We start from the raw sequence: 18,665 nt of genomic DNA, 5'->3' as shown, positions 1-18,665 counted from the left end.
ACAAAGAGATTTGTGTTCAAGTCAAAAGGGTATGAGTCAATTGGTTTGGAATCATAGAACTGTAGGTTTGGAAGGGACCAAAAGCCCAACACCCTCTGTAATCTAGTCCAACCCCCTGTAATGCAAGAATCTTTTGCCCAACGTGGGGCTCGAACTCCCAACTCTGAGATTAAGAGTTCCGTGCTCTGCTGACTGAGCCATCTAGGAGTGCAAGGCTTTGTACATTCTTCCCCCTCTGTCTTTGGTGAACATAAGAAAAACCTACTGGGTCAGGCCAATGGCCCATCTAGTCCCACATCCTTGTTCTCACATGACCAGATGCCTCTTTTGGGAAACCAGCAAGCAGGATTCAAGCCCTAGAGCCCTCTCCCCTCCCATGTTTCCCAGCAACTGACATCCAGGAACATTGCTTTTTCCAGCTGCAGGGGCCATTGTGGCTAGAAGCCATTGATTGTCAGGGACGTGGCTGAATCGAACGCCTGGGAAGAGTCAGACTCAGGAGATGAGGGATTGCCAGTACAAAGAGAGACAGAGTCCAACTCTGGAGAAGAAAGATTGCAGACAGAGCAGGAAGGGGAGGGCTTGCCCCCCCCTTCACCAAGAGTTCCATGACTCAGCTAGAGCAGCAGACACAGACAGCTCACTAGAAGGTGGAGGGGGAGAGATAGACGGCAGTGAGAGAGTTGCTATGCAACCAGCAGAGAAACAGCCTGCTGAGAGTTCTTTTGAGAGCAGGGGGGGCATTCCACCCTCCTTCTCCCCGAACCCGGAGAGCTGAAAGGGTTAAAATGCAACAAAAGTGCAAAAGAGGAAGGGCTGGACTTTGGCACCCTTCTTGCTGTGACGGGGCGGAGACTCAGAGTGACCAACTCGTTTCAAAGAGCAGCAAGCTGGGAGCCGCACTCTTGATGTAATTCATAAATAAACATACCATAAAACTGCCAGAGAGTTATTAATTCTTATCAAGGCTTGCTTGCCTGTCTGAGATCATTACATTGATTGCCCTTTTCTCCTCCATGAATTTTTCCAACCCTCTTTTAAAGCCATTCAAGTTGGTGACTGTCTCTGCCTCCTGAAAGAGCGAGCAACCAGCACTGTTTGCACCTTAGTTTCCAAGGGCTGGTCTGAAGATCTTCATCTGCTGGCAGAAGGATAAGGAAAACGGAGCCAGTCTAACCTCTTTCAGGAAGGAATTCCACAAAATGGGAGCAACCACAGAGAAGGCTGTCTCTCTTCCATCGCCAATAATGCTTCTGATGCAAGGACTCCTATCCATTTCGCCACCTGCTTTTCCTCTAGCCATACCCACTTTTGCTTCTGGCCTCATCCATTGCTGGTGTGTGGCCCCCAAAAGGTTGTCCATGAAGGAATGTGGCCCTTGGTACACTCTTACATGTTTCTCCTCTCTCTCTTTCTCCCTCCCTCCCTCTCTCTCTCTCTCTCAATAAATTTTATTGAATTTTCAAATTGTAACAACGAATTTTCAACAAATCTTAATTGAACAATTTCTATATCCACATTTTTCCCCTTAGATTCCCCCGTATTTCCGTATTGATTTATTAAACAAATTCTGGACCCTGCTGGTTTTACCTCTTATATAGTGGTGAACATTTAGTCAAAACCTGCCAATGGGTCCAAATCTTTATACTGTCTTTTTATATAGTTTATAAATGGTTCCCACTCCTTTTTGAAATCGATGTTCCTCCTCTCAATATGATCCTCTTGGGCTCAAAGCACATCATGCTCAACAGGTGAGCAAGTACCTTTCCCATCATTTTTGTGTCACTGCTTTGCAGGGCTGGGCGATATTTTGATATATCATCCCAAACCGGCTTGAAGTCCATATCGTGATACCAGTTTCATAATTTTTGACCTCTTGATATATCGCGAACCATGATGTGTGTGTGTGCGCGCGCGTGCACACGTGTGCCATGCAAAAATTACAATTTGGGAAAGACCATGAAGCCAGCCAATGCCTCTACATCGCTTCATCCTTCTTTCAGACATTGTGATGTATCAGTATATCGCAGTGTTTAGCTGGCAATATATCACAATGTTGAAAACCAGATATTGCCCAGCCCCTCTGCTTTGTCACTTTATTTCTTTGTACTCTGCTACTCCATGAAGTCGTGAGCTGCTCCTTTCCCAGCGTCGATGGGAGCCAGAAGATGATCAGAAACATTTCTGGGTGATTTGCATTGCTATGAAAAAAAATGTCTGCGCAAATTGTGATATACGGCCTGCTCGTATTGAGCCTGCATAGCAGAGAGCACAATTTGGCAAAAGGGAGGAAAAGAGCCCTGTCTTTCTGTCTGTCTGTCTGTCTGTCTGTCTGTCTGTCTGTCTGTCTATCTCTCTCTCTCTCTCTCTCTCTGAGTGTCTGTCTGTCTCTCACAGGGCCATCTTAAGTATATCCGGCGCCGTGGTGCAAAGATCCCTCCGGCGTGCACAGACACCCTGTTTCCCAGAGTTGCCAACCTTTTTACGGCGTTGCTGGCAGCTTTGCGGGGCTGGAGGAGGCGGGCAGTGGCTGGAGGGCAGCTCCTTCGACGGGGAAGAGGCGGAGGCTCTGGGTGCGGTGCTGCGCTGCTTCAGCGAGGCGGACGAGAGCGGCGAGTTGATGCCGGGAGGCGCCACACCCAACCTCCGCCTCTTCCCTGGCGCCCGTGCCACGGTGGCTGTGGCAGGCGGAGGCTCTGAGCGAGGTGCTGCTTTGGCGCGGCATGGCAGAGGCGGGCGAGGGCAGCGAGCTGATGCTAGGAGGCGCCACATCCAGCCTCTGCCTCTTCCCTGGCGCCCTCCAGAACATGGCGCCCTGGCGCTCTGCACCACTTGCCTCTATGGGCAAGACGCCCCTTCTCTCTCTCTCTCTCTCTCTCTCTCTCTCTCCTCTCCTCTCCTCTCCTCCCCTTTCTTCTCCTTTCTTCTCCTCTCTTCTCCTTGCTGTTACTCTTTATACCGTACTTAAGAAGGTGGCATGTGAGGATGTAGCAGCCCTGGGAAGGAAGATGCAAAGGACTGAAGGAAAAGTCAATCTGCCATCTGCATCAACCGGAGAAAGGGAAATAGAAGGTGCCTGGGCTGCCTCAATAGGAGTATAGCATCTAGATCAAGGGAAGTAATAGTGCCACTGTATTCTGCTCTGGTCAGACCTCACCTGGAGTACTGTGTCCAGTTCTGGGCACCACAGTTCAAGAAGGACACTGACAAACTGGAATGTGTCCAGAGGAGGGCAACCAAAATGGTCAAAGGCCTGGAAACGATGCCTTATGAGGAACGGCTAAGGGAGCTGGGCATGTTTAGCCTGGAGAAGAGGAGGTTAAGGGGTGATATGATAGCCATGTTCAAATATATAAAAGGATGTCACATAGAGGAGGGAGAAAGGTTGTTTTCTGCTGCTCCAGAGAAGCGGACACGGAGCAATGGATCCAAACTACAAGAAAGAAGATTCCACCTAAACATTAGGAAGAACTTCCTGACAGTAAGAGCTGTTTGACAGTGGAATTTGCTGCCAAGGAGTGTGGTGGAGTCTCCTCCTTTGGAGGTCTTTAAGCAGAGGCTTGACAACCATATGTCAGGAGTGCTCTGATGGTGTTTCCTGCTTGGCAGGGGGTTGGACTCGATGGCCCTTGTGGTCTCTTCCAACTCTATGATTCTATGATTCTATGAAATAATCCCCTCCAGCAGGTGATGTTGTGGGTTAGGGGATTCCTCATGGGCTTCACAGAGCACCCCTCAAACCGCCAGTGCTGTATGCAAGACAGCCCTGCCACTACAGTCATGACTGAGTAAGATAAGGTGGCCCCTGACAGGTAAACAATCTACAGTGGTATCTCGGGTTAAGAACTTAATTCTTTCTGGAGGTCCCTTCTTAACCTGAAACTGTTCTTAACCTGAGGTACTACTTTAGCTAATGGGGCCTCCTGCTGCCGCCACCTTGCGATTTCTGTTCTCATCCTGAAGCAAAGTTCTTAACTCGAGGTACTATTTCTGGGTTAGCCGAGTCTGTAACCTGAAGCGTCTGTAACCTGAGGTACCACTGTACATTGGAATCACAGAATTGTGGAATTGGAAGGGAGCACAAGGGTCATCTAGTCCAACCCAACTTGTTTTCAACCTAAACGTACCATGGGGCATGCACAAAATTCAAATAACCAGGGCGCTCAGCTGGTAAGTCAGTAAAACCTTTATTTAATTTGGACTCTTGAATTACCGCAGATTTCACCCTCAGCCCTTGGAAAAACTGGCCTGTTTCCCTGGTTCCTGGTAGAAAAAGCCTTTCCCAAGGAGGTGCCCTCAAGATTCCCATCAGCCCCAGCAGAAAAAAATGCCACTGTGTTTTTAAACAAACCCTCTCCATATCAGTTCAGTCTGGTTGGAATCTGTCAGTGTTCTCTCAGATCAGTTTTATTTTCAAAAAATCAAGCCGTTCTCGAGCAATAAAAAAAAAGGGATGTCCTGGTTATGCTGGGAGACTTGCAGGCTATGTGTGTGTATAAACTTATCATACAAATGTAAAATTCACACTCGTCGTTCTGCCGGCTTTTGTTTCTGGGGGTGAGAAGGGAATGTAGCCTTCAGATGGAAAAAGGCTCCTTGGTAGAGATGGGAAGTTCTGGGGGGAAACTGGAAAAATTGGGGAGACAGGTCCCCCCCATTTTTTCCCCAAAGTCGTTTTTTTCCAGAAAAATGGAGGAAAGAGTGTGTAGAATATTCAAACTATATCAAACTGTTTGTTTTTTTCAATTTTTCTGGAAAAAAATGGCTTTGGGGGGAAACGGGGAAAAACAGGGGGAAATTGTCTCATCCTGCGTACCAGGTGGGGCTGGTAGACAGCTGCCCTGGACACAGAATGGACCTGCGCCTCCATGGACAGCTGTGAGTTCAAAATGACTCCCAGGTTGCGCACCTGGTCCTTAGGGGGCACAGTTACCCCATTCAGGGCCAGGGAGTCCTCCACACCCGCCCGCCTCCTGTCCTCCCAAAACAGTACTTCTGTCTTGTCAGGAATGTATGAGAATGTATTGACTCATTTGGCTTAACTCCTTCTGGACTGAACCAATGCTTAGTGGTGGAGCAAATGCTATGCTTGTAGAAGGCCCTGGTTCAATTCCTTGCATCTCCAGGTAGAAGAATCAGAGAACAGGGGCCGGGGAAGACCTTTTGCTGCCTCAGACCCTGGGGACATGCTGCCAGTCAGAGCAGACATTGCTGGCCAAGATGGACACACTGCCTGGCTCCACTTCTCTCCTCCATAGTGAGGCACAAGGTGCTAATGTCAGGTCCCCTGGAAATTTTTGCTCCCTTTCCCTTTTTGCCTTCCCTTTGTAGCCAAAGGACTAGAAACTTGTCTATTTGTTTTTATTTCAGATGGGGACAGAGCATCTCAGCATGCTGGATTCCATACTCAAAATCGAAGTCCTCACTTGGTCAGTGTGTGCACCCATGAAAACGAAGAGCCCTACATAGAGATCTTGCCTCATCTATGGTCTGTTAACATAAACCACTTCCTCTCTCTCAGTCCCTAGTGGCTATAACTATCCTCACGGGTCGTACGGTAAGGATAATCGAGGCAAATGAATGCGAAATGCCCTGGGCACTCGGGAAGAACTGTATAAATGTTAAGTATTATTATTACATAAGAGCTCCACAGCAGATGTCATGCCTTCTTCATCCTGGTGACTTCCAGATGTCGTGAGACTCCAACTCCCATCAGCTCCAGCCGGAATGGCCAAAGGTCAGGGGTGATGGGAGTTGAAGTCCAAATTATCTGGAGGGCATCAGGTCAGGGAAAGCTGATCTAGGCCTTCTGTTGAGCATCCTTGCTATGGCCTCTCGGATATACAATTCTCGCTTGGCTTGCCAGCTAATTTCCTCTCCTTTACAAGGAGTTTACTAGGATCTTGTAATCCCCTCTCCCCAATTTCCACACGTAGGAAAATTCTTGAAAGTGGCAAAATATTGTTTCCCCTTTATACCGCAAACGGCTGCCGTTGATGCACAGATTTATTTGGGTCCTTTTGTGAACTAGCATCTTCCATAGACTTATTTGCAAAGCTGCAGGGGAACCGGATAATCGTTGCCCTGCTTTGGTGATGCCCATCCAGGTGAGCCCCCAATCCTTGGTGTGAGCGGGCAGCTGCAGGGAGGGTCTGCCTCCCTTAGTGAGTGACCACAACGCTTGTAAATGCCAACGTCCACATGGGCCCGCAGCCTTAGATGATGCCCTCGTGTTTCTCTGTGACTTTCAGGGCCTCGTGCATGCTTGCGGCCGACAGCCTGCGGTTGATGTTGCGGTAGCTGCAGCGCAGGAGGTTCCAGAAAGTAGTCCTCAGGTCCCGGTTGAAGAGGGCGTAGATCAAGGGGTTGATGAGGGAGTTGGCGTACCCCAGCCAGAGGAGAGTCCTCTCCAGCCTCAAAGGGATGCAGCTGCAGCGGCTGCCGCAGATGAACGGCCGGGCCGTTGACATCAGGAAGAAGGGGAGCCAGCAAAAGGTGAAGGCCCCCACAATGATGCCCAGGGTCCTGGCTGCTTTCTGCTCCCTCTTGAAGATGGAGATGTTCTTCCGGTCTTGGCGGAGGAGTTTGGACAAGGTGGCGCATTGCTCCACAGCCTTGCTCCTCCTGGTGCTGTGCTGGCGCCGGACGCCAGGCTCGATGCAGTAGGCTCCGTCTGGCTCGTAAGGCCTGGGGAAGTCCATAAAGCGGTGTTTCTGAGCGCTGGCCTTGGCTGCCTTGTAGATCCTGTTGTACATGACGAGCATGACGGCCATGGGTATGTAGAAGGCGACGCCGGTGGAGTACACGGTGTAGCCAAAGTCCTGACTGATGAGGCACACCCGTTCCACCGTGATGTTCTTCGCCCAGCCAAACAAAGGGGGCAGAGTGATGGAGGCCGAGAGGAGCCAAACGATGAACACCATCTTGGCCATCAACTTCCCGTCTTGCCTCACGGGATACGTCAGCGGCCGGGTTATTCCCAGGTACCTGGAAAACACCAAGGAAAGATTGGTAGGTTGGATTTGGCTTCGTCAAACCTTTATTAGGCATTAGATATATAAGGTACGTGGGTGGTGCTGTGGGTTAAACCACAGAGCCTAGGACTTGCCGATCAGAAGGTTGGCGGTTCGAATCCCCGCAGTGGGGTGAGTTCCTGTTGCTCGGTCCCAGCTCCTGCCAACCTAGCAGTTTGAAAGCACAAAGTGCAAGTAGATAAATAGTTACCGCTCCAGCGGGAAGGTAAACGGCGTTTCTGTGCACTGCTCTGGTTCACCAGAAGTGGCTTAGTCATGCTGGCCACATGACCTGGAAGCTGTACGCCAGCTCCCTCGGCCAATAAAGCGAGATGAGTGCCGCAACCCCAGAGTCAGTCATGACTGGACCTAATGGTCAGGGGTCCCTTTACCTTTACCTTGTATAAGGTAAGGTAAAAAGGTAAAGGACCCCTGGACGGTTGAGTCCAGTCAAAGGTGACTATGGGGTTGTGGCGCTCATCTCAATTTTCAGGCTGAGGGAGCCGGCGTTTGTCCACAGACAGCTTTCCGGGTCATGTGGCCGGCATGACTAAACTGCTTCTGGCACAACAGGATACCGTGATGGAAACCAGAGTGCATGGAAACACTGTTTACCTTCCCATCACAGCGGTACCTATTTATCTACTTGCACTGGTGTGCTTTTGAACTGCTAGGTTGGCAGGAGCTGGGACAGAGCAACGGGAGCTCACCCTGTGGCAGGGATCTGAACCGCTGACCTTCTGATCAGCAAGCCCAAGAGGCTCAGGGGTTTAGACCACAGCACCACCCGAGTCCCAATTAGAAATATAGGCCATCATTAAACATCCATATACATTTTTTAAAAAATATATACGAATAAACAGCCATGTAAAAATATGCAATAACGAGGATTTTCGTAACAAACGAAAACAGTACCCCCACAGTTTAAAAGGTCATAGATAGTGTAATTAGCCAAAGGCTTGGGAGAAGAGGAATATTCTTGCTTGGCACCTAAAGATGTATAATGAAGGCAACAGATGAGCCTGCCTTGGAGAGCATTCCACAAATGGGGAGGCACCACAGAAAAGGCCCATTCTTATGTTGCCACCCTCACGTGGAGGACGCACACAAAGAAGGGCCTCAGAGGATGATTCTCAGGGTCCAGGTAGGTTCATGCATGTTGTATGTTGTCTTCACACAGGCATGCCTATTCATGCCATATGCATTTTTTATACACATTACTTGACTGGCAAACTGCACTGCAAAATTCGGGGAAGTGTGAATTTTTAAAAGGTGGCCACGTTTCGACTCTCATGCTATTTCCGAAAGTCAAATTAAGCAGGGACACCTTTAAATGTGACCTGAACGCAATTCCCATCACTCGCATCACTCCCCAACATATGGAGAAGAACCAGTGATTGAGGTGGAGCCATGTGCTTGTCATGCGCTGCGTCCAGGGTGAATTCAATCCCTGGTCTCTCCAGCCGGTGTCACAGTTAGCAGGGATGGGGAAAAGCTCAGTTCTCCCTTCCAAGGAGACGCTGCTCAGGGCTAGCTGGCTCGATGCTCTAACTCAGCAAAACAAAGCTCCGCACAGGTCACTTATTCCCTCTGCCCACGACACTGCGGCTGCTGAACTGGGTTTCTTTTGGGCGATGCAAAGTGGGTCACAAATCTTTGCAGCAGTGAACACAGCCACCTTTTAACCACCCTCTCAGGAACCGCCACTAGAACCCACGTGGTAGGGTTTCTCTCTCTCTCTTTTTAAAAAATTACTCTGTTCTAATTACATCTCTTTGGTTACCAGGCAACAACGTGGGTGCTTGTCCTACAGGGGGTCCAGCTAGCTCTTGGAGTTAATGTAAAAATAGCAGGGTCCAGGGTCCGTTGCATAACCACGTTGCGGTGGCAGATCATATGGAGGACTGTTTGCAATTGCTGTAAGGATTTAAATAAAAAAATTCCTTCCAGTAGCACCTTAAAGACCAACTAAGTTAGTTCTTGGTATGAGCTTTTGTGTGCATGCACACTTCTTCAGATACACTGAAACAGAAGTTGCCAGATCCTTCTATATAGTGTGAAATAGACTGGAAAGAGAAGCTGCTGAATTGCAACTCATTACCAAACTTAAAACCATGGAGAGACCTGGTCTGAACAAAGACATTGGATTCTTATCTCATTATACATGACTAAGCCATTTTTCACCTTCTCACCCCTTGCCTTTTCCTGTAAGACCTATTGCAGTCGTTAAGAGTCGTCAACAGGCTCATCTCAGCTATCTGCCAATCTCCCATTCCCACCACCCTTCTGAGTAATACCCCTCCCCACCTTCTCACTATATAGAAGGATCTGGAAACTTCTGTTTCAGTGTATCTGAAGAAGTGTGCATGCACACGAAAGCTCATACCAAGAACTAACTTAGTTGGTCTTTAAGGTGCTACTGGAAGGAATTTTTTTATTTTGACTATGGCAGACCAACACGGCTACCTATCTGTAACTGTAAGGATTTAATCAGCAAAACAGAAATGGGCATGCGTGGGCAGGCAGTGTCGTGACCCAGATCCCAGGAAATCTCTGTGACCCCAGAAACCCCTCCAAAGGTGCACTGGGATCTGGGCTGGTCAGGACTGATGAGAGTTGAGGTCCAAAACATCTGGAGGGAGCCGGCCTGAGAGAGCCGGGTTGAGAATAATTTTATTCTAATGGTCTCAATGCTGATTATGTTTATTGTGGAAGAAATGCCGGAATGACTGGATTTAGAAAGTTTAGAAAGGCAAAAGCTACGTAGACATCCTTCGTGGAACAAGAGGTGTGTGACTATCTCAAACCACCCACCTCAAAAAATAAAATAAAAAAATGATGTTTATTTAGTTCACAAAAATTATACATCTCTCAGTTGTTTTAAAGAAACCCCACCAACCCACAAAACAGCCTCAAAGCAGTTCGCAAAAAAGATAGAACAACAAAATTATCAATAAGAAAAATTTAAAACTTTAACAATGGTAATTTAAAACTTTTGAAAAGTTAAGATAATAGACTAAAAATAGATTAAACTTTGGCTGGGGCAACCCAATCAGATGGGCAGGGTATATGTGAACAACAATAACAACTTGCACCAACTATTTAACCATCTGGGTAGGCTTGTCTAAACAAGAATGTTTTTAGCAGGTGCCAAAAAGAGTACAGCGAAGGTGCCTGCCTGATATCAAGTAGCGGGGGGTTCCAAAGGGCAGGTGCTGCCACAGTAAAAGACTGAGTTCTTACCAATGAGAAATGGGTTTTATGTGGCACTTGTAACCGTGCCAGTTCTGCCAATTGCAGCAGTCGAGTGGGTGCCTGTGGGGCCAGGCGTTCTTGTAGGCAAACTGGTCCCAAGTTGTTAAGCGCTTTGCATACTAATAACCCCACCTTGAACCTGGCCCAGTAGCAATTCAGCCACCGGTGCAGGTCTCAGATGGACGTAACAGGCGGAGGTTTCCGAGGCTTCCCAGAAAAGAGCACTCGGCTGAAAATTCCTCAGGACGGCAGAGATTATTTCAGTTCAGTGTTTTTTAAAAAACAGATCCGGATTAGCAGTGCTTCTATCACCAGCAATGAAGTCCCCCTCCTCCATGTACACAGCATCTGGAAGGAGGCCGTGAAAAGACTTGCAAGGGATCGTTAAGTGATTAATTAATCTGTACTTTGATCTGGAGTCAAGTAAGGCTTAGAGAAGGGTGCTGCATGCATGCTTAAATGCTGTTCAGGGTCTGCTCCAGTTGCTGGGCACAGTGTCAGGTCCTATTTGCTTCGGTGACACCTGCAGGCAGGCAGCACCTCTCAGGATTTATCCATTTCAGAGCACGCAGAAGCCCGTCGAGACACACGTGAGGAGGGGTCGGGTGCCAGACCCACCGACACCCATGCTGAGTCCCCAGGGACCACGTGCGCAAGACATGCAACACGCAGGGAGGTGTGGTGGTGTTTGTTTGTTTTTTCCGATTTTTTAAATTGATTTTCAAAATTTATGAACAAACAAACAAACATTGATCCTAACTGTAATAATTCCACTTTTGTTAACATTATTGAATGACGTCCTCAAATCCCCCTGGCTGAATTTCAGTGAATAATAATGTCAGGGGTTCAGGAGCAGAGACGCAGAGAAGGGAGGAGACAGAGAGCGAGGGGGAGGAATACGAAGGAAGGATGAGTGGGGATGACGACCCGAGATCACCGAGCCTGTCCAGTGAGTCCGAGGATTCCCAGAAGGGAGCGCCAGCGGTCAGAGCAAGGGGGGACAGCAGGGGGACACCCCAGGAAGAAGGGTCCAGAGAGGGATCAGAGAGCAGCAGTTGGAGATCGGGACTCACGTGCCCAGCCGGGAGCAGCGGGGAGAAAGGGGACCAGACATCGGGTTCCGGAGGCTTTCAGCAGGAGGGAGGGCATGAGTCAGGAGTAGTCACGCCCACCTCGGGGAGCGACGAAACGATCAAGAGGAAGGTAGAGAGTTGGGCGCGCGCGCCAAGTTCAAATGCAGCGGAAGCTGGCGCAGTAAGCAGCCCGGAGAGTGAGCCAGGTCCCAAAGCCCGCCGCAAGGAGGCGGAAGGGTCAGGGGGGTCCGCGTCAGAAGAGAGTAGGAGAGAAGAGACCACGGGGGGCAGAAGGACCCAGAGACGGAAGGAAAGGCGCAAGAGGTGGAGCAAGGCTAGGGTATTAAGCTGGTGTGCTAGAGGCGGAAACTCAGATGGGTCTTCGCCGGTCTGACATAGAAGACGTGGGGCTGCACATTGCAGTTTGGAAATGGAACCTGTAACCCAATAAAGACTCTTTTAACGTGAACGCTGGCTAACGTGGTCCTATGTGAGCTGGGACTGGGTAGCAGCCCTGACAGTAAGACCCGTCTCAATATAGCTTCGGACACCTGAAACCTCGCAGCGGAGGCAGAAGCAGTGAGAGGAGGAAATTGGTGTTTGGGAGCAAGCTCACAAAGGTTGGCAGAGATGACGGAAGCAGAAAAAATTTCAGCGCTGCAACAGGCTGTGACCCAATTGAACGCAGAGGTACTGGCATCCAAGAAAAGGGAGCAGGATGCTGCGGCCGCCTACAGAGATCTCCACGCCAGGTTTGAAGCGTTGGTTAAGCAAGGGCAACCGGGACCCAGACCGGAGGGGGTTGGGTTGGCACGGAGAGCAGGAGGGCTTGTGGCTCACTTCGATGGGAATTTGCAACAGTACCCCAATTTTCGAGCAGACGTAATGTGCGCACTGCAACTGCTGGCAAAAGACTTTAGAGATGAGGAAGAGAAAGTGGGGTTTATACTATCCCATTTGCATGGGGATGCTAAAGCGTGGCTGCGCAATTTGTGGAGGGATAAAGATCCAGCGCTTCAGAGTGCAGATGCCTTTATCAAAGCGATGGATGCGTGCTTTTTATCTACCATTGACGTGGATCTTGCTCGAAGGGAGATACATGGACTGAGACAAGGGAGGGCGAGCGTACGGCAGTATCACGCCCGCTTTTTTGCGCTGGTCAGTGCCTTGGAATGGGACCGGGATTCACCTCCAGTCAGAGACCTGTTCTGGGAGGGTCTGAGCAGTGCTGTTAAAGACGAAATTGCGAGGGGGGAGAGGCCCCGGAGCACGCAGGAGGTGGTCCAAAGGGCGCTGACTGTGGGGGTGAGGCTGGAAGAACGTCCATGGTGCAGAGACGAAGGACGTGGAGGGCGCGAAGCAGCGAGAAGTTTCTCTTTCGTTCCCAGGGAAGCAGCGCATGCGCAATCCACACCTCCGCCAGGAGGGGGAGTGGAACCTATGGAGGTGGGAGGCGCCAGGGCTCAGTCAGCTACCAGAGCCCCAGCACCGGGAGCAGTCAAGACTAAGCCTCCTAGAGGGAACCGGAAGTGTTACATCTGCGACAGCCCTCAACACTTGGCGAGAGAGTGTCCCCAGAGGAACTCCAAGCACACTGCAGCCTCCGCAACGGTGATAGCAGCCACGCAGCACAGCGAACCCCAGCAGGGAAACGACGATGTCTGGCTGGAGGCAGAGGCACTGGGGCCCAGCCAGACGAATCAGTGAAGCAGTCCCCAGCGATCTTGCAACCCACAGACCCCCTCCCACCCAAACCAGTAGTGCAGCTCACCGCATCTCTCCAGCTACCCAATGGCATCACTATGGACGTGCCGCTTTCTGTGGACTCTGGAAGCAATGCAGACTTTATAGCGCAGGATTTTGTGGAGCAGCACGCTATACAGCTACTGCCTGCTACTCTGCCCCTGCAAGTCGTCACAGTGGATGGCAGAGAGTTGCTGGGGGGGCAGGTGGTGAAGCAGACGCCGCCAATGGTGATGCGACTTGGTAACCACAGGGAAGTCATCAGTTTTAATGTCACCCGACTGTCGGACACGCCCATATTGTTGGGCATGAGTTGGCTGGACAGGCACAGTCCGACACTGGCTTGGTACCAGCGACAGCTGATCTTCGGCTCTTCTTATTGTGCCGAGCACTGCATCCTGCCCAGACAGGAGGGAGAGGAGGAGGAATCACAGCTGCAGTTGGGAACGTTGCAAGCAGTCCCCCACAAATACGCGGACTTTCTGGAGGTCTTCTGCGAGAAGGAGGCGGACAAGCTACCCCCTCACAGGCAGTATGACTGCAAGATTGACCTCCTACCAGGGGCGACGCTGCCGAAAGGGAAGCTGTATTCCATGTCTGAGGACGAACTACAGGAACTCAAACAGTTCATAGATCACAATTTGGAGCGCGGTTTCATCCGGGAGTCCAAGGCAGTGGGGGGCAGTCCTGTTTTCTTCGTGAAGAAGAAAGACACGCCCCCAAAAAGACTTGTAGTTGATTTTCGCCTCTTGAACAAGATGACCAAGCCCTCTGATTTCCCCATGCCCAGGATTGACGACCTCCTAGCGACGGTGCGCAAGGGACGCGTGTTCACCAAGTTGGACCTGCGAGGGGCGTACAATCTCATCCGCATGAGGGAAGGCGATGAGTGGAAGACAGCCATGTTCACGCCTCTGGGTACCTACGAATACAGAGTGATGCCGTTTGGATTGCAAAACGGTTCTCACTGTTTTCCAGCTTTCATGCATCATGTGTTGGCGGGACTCCTCTACAAGAAGTGCGTCTGCTTCCTGGATGACATCCTGATATTCTCCGAATCGCAGCAAGCACATGACCAAGACGTTCGGGAGGTGCTGAAGAGGCTGCAGCAGCATAGACTGTACGCCAAACTGGAGAAGTGCCAGTTCGACACGACGGAGGTGGATTTCTTGGGCTACAAATTGTCGGACAAGGGGCTAGCCATGGACAGCGCCAAGGTTCGCGCGGTGTTGGATTGGAAGAGCCCGCGCAACCGGAAGGAGGTCCAGCAGTTTGTGGGCTTCGCCAACTTCTATCGCAAGTTTATCAAGGGGTTCGCGATGCAGACGGCGGCTATTACGGACACGCTAAGCTCCAAGAAAAAGAAATTCATCTGGACGGAGCAGGCGGAGCAGTCCTTTCAAGCACTCAAGCGTCTCTTCACGTCGGAAGAGCAACTGCTGCATATCGACCCCAGCAGACCGATGCGGGTAGAGACAGACGCGTCCGATAGAGCCGTGGGAGCTGTCCTGCTGCAGAGAGACCTGCAGGGGGTCTGGAGGCCGGGAGCGTTCTACTCCAGAAAGCTCAGCAAGTCGGAGCAGAACTACACTATCTGGGACAGGGAGTTGCTGGCCATTCATGCAGCGTTCAAAGCATGGAGGCATTTCCTGATCGGAGCCAAGCACACAGTGCAAGTCTGCACGGACCACAAGAATCTGGAGCACTGGCGCAGGGCGCAGTTCCTGAACCAGAGGCAGATACGTTGGGCAGAGTTCTTTGCTGACTTCGATTTCCGAATAGAGTACGTCCCAGGCGACACCAACATCATGGCGGATGCACTGTCCCGAAAACCGCAATACCTCGAAGAGGCGACACCAGCGGCAGCCATGCACATCTTCGCGCCAACAGCGTGGGCGTGCGCTTCAGCCACGGTAGACCTGGATGCGGTGCGGCGGGCGTTGCAGGACGACTCATTCGCGCAGGCGAAGATGGCCGAGGTGCACAAGGGCACGGCGAAGAGCGACGAGTTCCAGATACGAGACGGCTTGCTCTTACGTAAAGGGGCCATCTACGTGCCGGGAGACGAACTTCGCGCCAAGGTACTGCAACAGTTGCACGACGCACCCACGGCCGGACACTTTGGCACAGAAAAAACGGTGGAATTAGTCGCAAGGGACTTTTGGTGGCCCAGACTGAGAGGGGAGGTCGCGGACTACGTCGCGAGGTGCGACACCTGCCAGAGGGCCAAGCCGGTGCACAAACCACCGGCGGGACTGCTGGAACCGCTGCAAACGCCGTTTGAACCGTGGGAGAGGGTGGCCCTGGACTTTGTCACGGATCTACCCAGCTCGAGAGGCAAGACAGCTGTACTAGTGGTGGTGGACTTGTTCACCAAGATGGCACATTTCATACCGTGTGCGAAGGTGGCCACGGCGGAACAAACAGCCAAACTGTTCATAGATCACGTGTTCAAAGTGCACGGTCTGCCGCGGTCTATACTGTCCGACCGCGGACGCCAGTTCATCTCGAATTTCTGGCAGAAGCTGATGGGCTTCCTGAACGTCAAGATCAACCTGACATCAGCGAGACACCCGCAGACCAACGGGCAAGCGGAGAGGGTCAATGCCATCATGCAGCAGTACCTGAGATGCTATGCCAATCAACAGCCTGCGACGTGGGTGGATTACCTGCCGCTCGCCGAGTTCGCCTACAACAACACGAAGCACGTATCCACAGGGGTGACGCCGTTCTTCGCCAACAATGGGAGGAATCCCAGAACCTTCCCGGGACTGGAGAGAGTGGGGGAAGGGGAACCGCAGACGGCGGACGCTTTCGCGTCTGAGTTGCAGGAGGTCCACGATCAACTCCGACGGCAGCTGGAGCTAGCGAAGCACGCATACAAGGTGCAAGCTGACAAGCACAGGCGGGTTGGCGAAGAGATCCGAGTGGGAGACTGGGTCTGGTTGACAGCCCACGCAGTGCCGACCAGATCGTTAGCCAAGAAGAAGTTGGGGCACAAGCAACTCGGTCCATACCAAGTCGAAGCACAGATCAACCCAGTAGCTTTCCGGCTGGTGCTGCCGGAGGGTTCCAGGATGCATCCGGTGTTCCACAGGTCGGTGCTCACTCCCTACAAGGCACCTCACAGATTCCAGGAACCAGGAACAGCACCGAGTCCGTCTCAGGAGCGGACGGAGGCGGGGAGATTGCCACAGCAGGACCCCATCAACGAAGTCATGGAGATTTTGGACTCCAGATGGGGGGAAGAGGGAGTAGAATACCTCCTAGCCAGAGAGGGCACCCGGGCCAGTGCTAATAGCTGGGTGCAAGACTACGCTTTGGAGGAACCCCTGCTCAAGGACGAGTTTCATGCCCTTTTCCCACACAGACCCATGCCAGCAGGCTTCTTCGACGACTGGTTGTTCACGCCCACACTTTCCTCCAGCACATTCCATGGATTCGACTCGGACGGGGAGCCCGCACCGGGCACCCGTTCCCCAGAGGGGTCACCGGAGGGTTCGGCGTCAGACTCCTCGTATTGGTGGGACGATCGACCAGAGGAGCAGTGGCGCCGGAGGTGGCTGGAGATGCCAGGTCGAGCGACCGACGCAGAGACTGACATGGACGTGTTCGGGGAGGATCTTGGGTTCGAGCACGGCGGCACTGAAATGGAGGCGGAGCAGATCAACGTTGACGAACGCGAGGAGGAAGACTCGGAGGTCTTCAGTTGGCGGCCAGCGACGGGGAGCGAACTGTATCCGGCATTCACTCCCGTGATGATGGAGCACCCAGCACCCACACCTGAAAGTGGGGAGGGGGGAAGGGGGGGCTTCGAGGGGGGGATGGATGTCAGGGGTTCAGGAGCAGAGACGCAGAGAAGGGAGGAGACAGAGAGCGAGGGGGAGGAATACGAAGGAAGGATGAGTGGGGATGACGACCCGAGATCACCGAGCCTGTCCAGTGAGTCCGAGGATTCCCAGAAGGGAGCGCCAGCGGTCAGAGCAAGGGGGGACAGCAGGGGGACACCCCAGGAAGAAGGGTCCAGAGAGGGATCAGAGAGCAGCAGTTGGAGATCGGGACCCACGTGCCCAGCCGGGAGCAGCGGGGAGAAAGGGGACCAGACATCGGGTTCCGGAGGCTTTCAGCAGGAGGGAGGGCATGAGTCAGGAGTAGTCACGCCCACCTCGGGGAGCGACGAAACGATCAAGAGGAAGGTAGAGAGTTGGGCGCGCGCGCCAAGTTCAAATGCAGCGGAAGCTGGCGCAGTAAGCAGCCCGGAGAGTGAGCCAGGTCCCAAAGCCCGCCGCAAGGAGGCGGAAGGGTCAGGGGGGTCCGCGTCAGAAGAGAGTAGGAGAGAAGAGACCACGGGGGGCAGAAGGACCCAGAGACGGAAGGAAAGGCGCAAGAGGTGGAGCAAGGCTAGGGTATTAAGCTGGTGTGCTAGAGGCGGAGACTCAGACGGGTCTTCGCCGGTCTGACATAGAAGACGTGGGGCTGCACATTGCAGTTTGGAAATGGAACCTGTAACCCAATAAAGACTCTTTTAACGTGAACGCTGGCTAACGTGGTCCTATGTGAGCTGGGACTGGGTAGCAGCTCTGACAAATAATAATAATAATAATAATAATAATAATAATAATAATAATAATAATTTTTATTTATACCCCGCCCTCCCCAGCCAAGGCCGGGCTCAGGGCAGCTAACAAGCAATAATAAAAACAAGTTGAATGAATACAACTTAAAAACAAGATTAAAAGACATCATTAAAATATTGAAACATTAAAATATTAAAATGCAGCCTCATCACAGGAGGAGAAAGGAAAAAAGAAAGAGGGGGAGGGAATCAAATTGGCTCCAAGCCGAAGGCCAGGCAGAACAACTCTGTCTTACAGGCCCTGTGGAAAGAAATCAGATCCTGCAGGGCCCTGGTCTCATGAGACAGAGCATTCCACCAGGCTGGGGCCAGTGTTGAAAAGGCCCTGCCTCCGTTTGAGGCTAATCTGACTTCCTTAGGGCCCAGGACCTCTAGGGTGTTGCTATTTATGGACCTTAAGGTCCTCCGTGGGGCACACCGAGAGAGGCGGTTCCGTAGGTACGAGGGTCCTACGCCGTGAATTTCAGTGTATGTCATTGTATCAGTTTTCCAAAACTAATTTCTCATAACATTTACTTAGTCAAGTAACATCTTTCTTTCTTTTCATATTAACTTTAAACATATAGTTCTATAACATTACATATTTAAATCCTAAGCCAATCTGGTAATTGCAAGTATTTCTATTTAAATTATCTTAGCCTATTTAGCTAAATAGTCTTTGAATTTCATCCATTCCTCCTGGTACTCCTCCTCCTTCTGGTCACGGACTCTTCCGGTCAAGTCGGCTAGCTCCCAAAAATCCATCATCTCCATCTGCCGTTCCTCCACTGTTGGCACTTCTTGTAATTTCCAGTTCTTGGCTAACAAAATCCTAGCAGCAGTTGTGGCGTACAAAAGCAATCTAACATCTTTCTTGGGCAATTCCGGACCTATTATTTCAAGAAGGTGTGGTGGTGTTACTCACCCAACCTCCCATCAGTTGCGTCGCTGCTGAGGGGGCATGCG

The 18,665-nt window shown here is 51.4% G+C and overlaps 1 protein-coding gene and 1 long non-coding RNA gene across 3 annotated transcripts in view; one reads left to right on the top strand and one right to left on the bottom strand.

The window, feature by feature from the left end:
* Positions 1–3,812: 3,812 nt before the first annotated feature.
* Positions 3,813–18,665, top strand: part of LOC309540188 — a 29,966-nt gene continuing 15,113 nt past the window's right edge. Inside the window, exon 1 of the long non-coding RNA XR_014223112.1 lies at positions 3,813–4,170. This is a non-coding gene — a long non-coding RNA (uncharacterized lncRNA). The remainder of the gene's footprint in view (positions 4,171–18,665) is intronic.
* The window catches only part of LOC309540007 (5-hydroxytryptamine receptor 7-like), a 31,163-nt gene continuing 17,472 nt past the window's right edge, over positions 4,975–18,665 (bottom strand). For both annotated transcript variants that reach the window (XM_082236565.1, XM_082236566.1), the window contains exon 3: positions 4,975–6,987. In XM_082236565.1, coding sequence (XP_082092691.1) covers positions 6,216–6,987 — 772 coding nt within the window. In that variant the 3' untranslated portion in view covers positions 4,975–6,215. The remainder of the gene's footprint in view (positions 6,988–18,665) is intronic.

The sequence above is a fragment of the Podarcis vaucheri genome, assembly GCF_965113315.1.
Source record: "Podarcis vaucheri genome assembly, chromosome: 9".
In the NCBI taxonomy this organism is placed as follows: domain Eukaryota; kingdom Metazoa; phylum Chordata; class Lepidosauria; order Squamata; family Lacertidae; genus Podarcis; species Podarcis vaucheri.
Note: the sequence above shows the minus strand (reverse complement) of the source record. Positions and strands in the feature narration are given on the sequence as shown.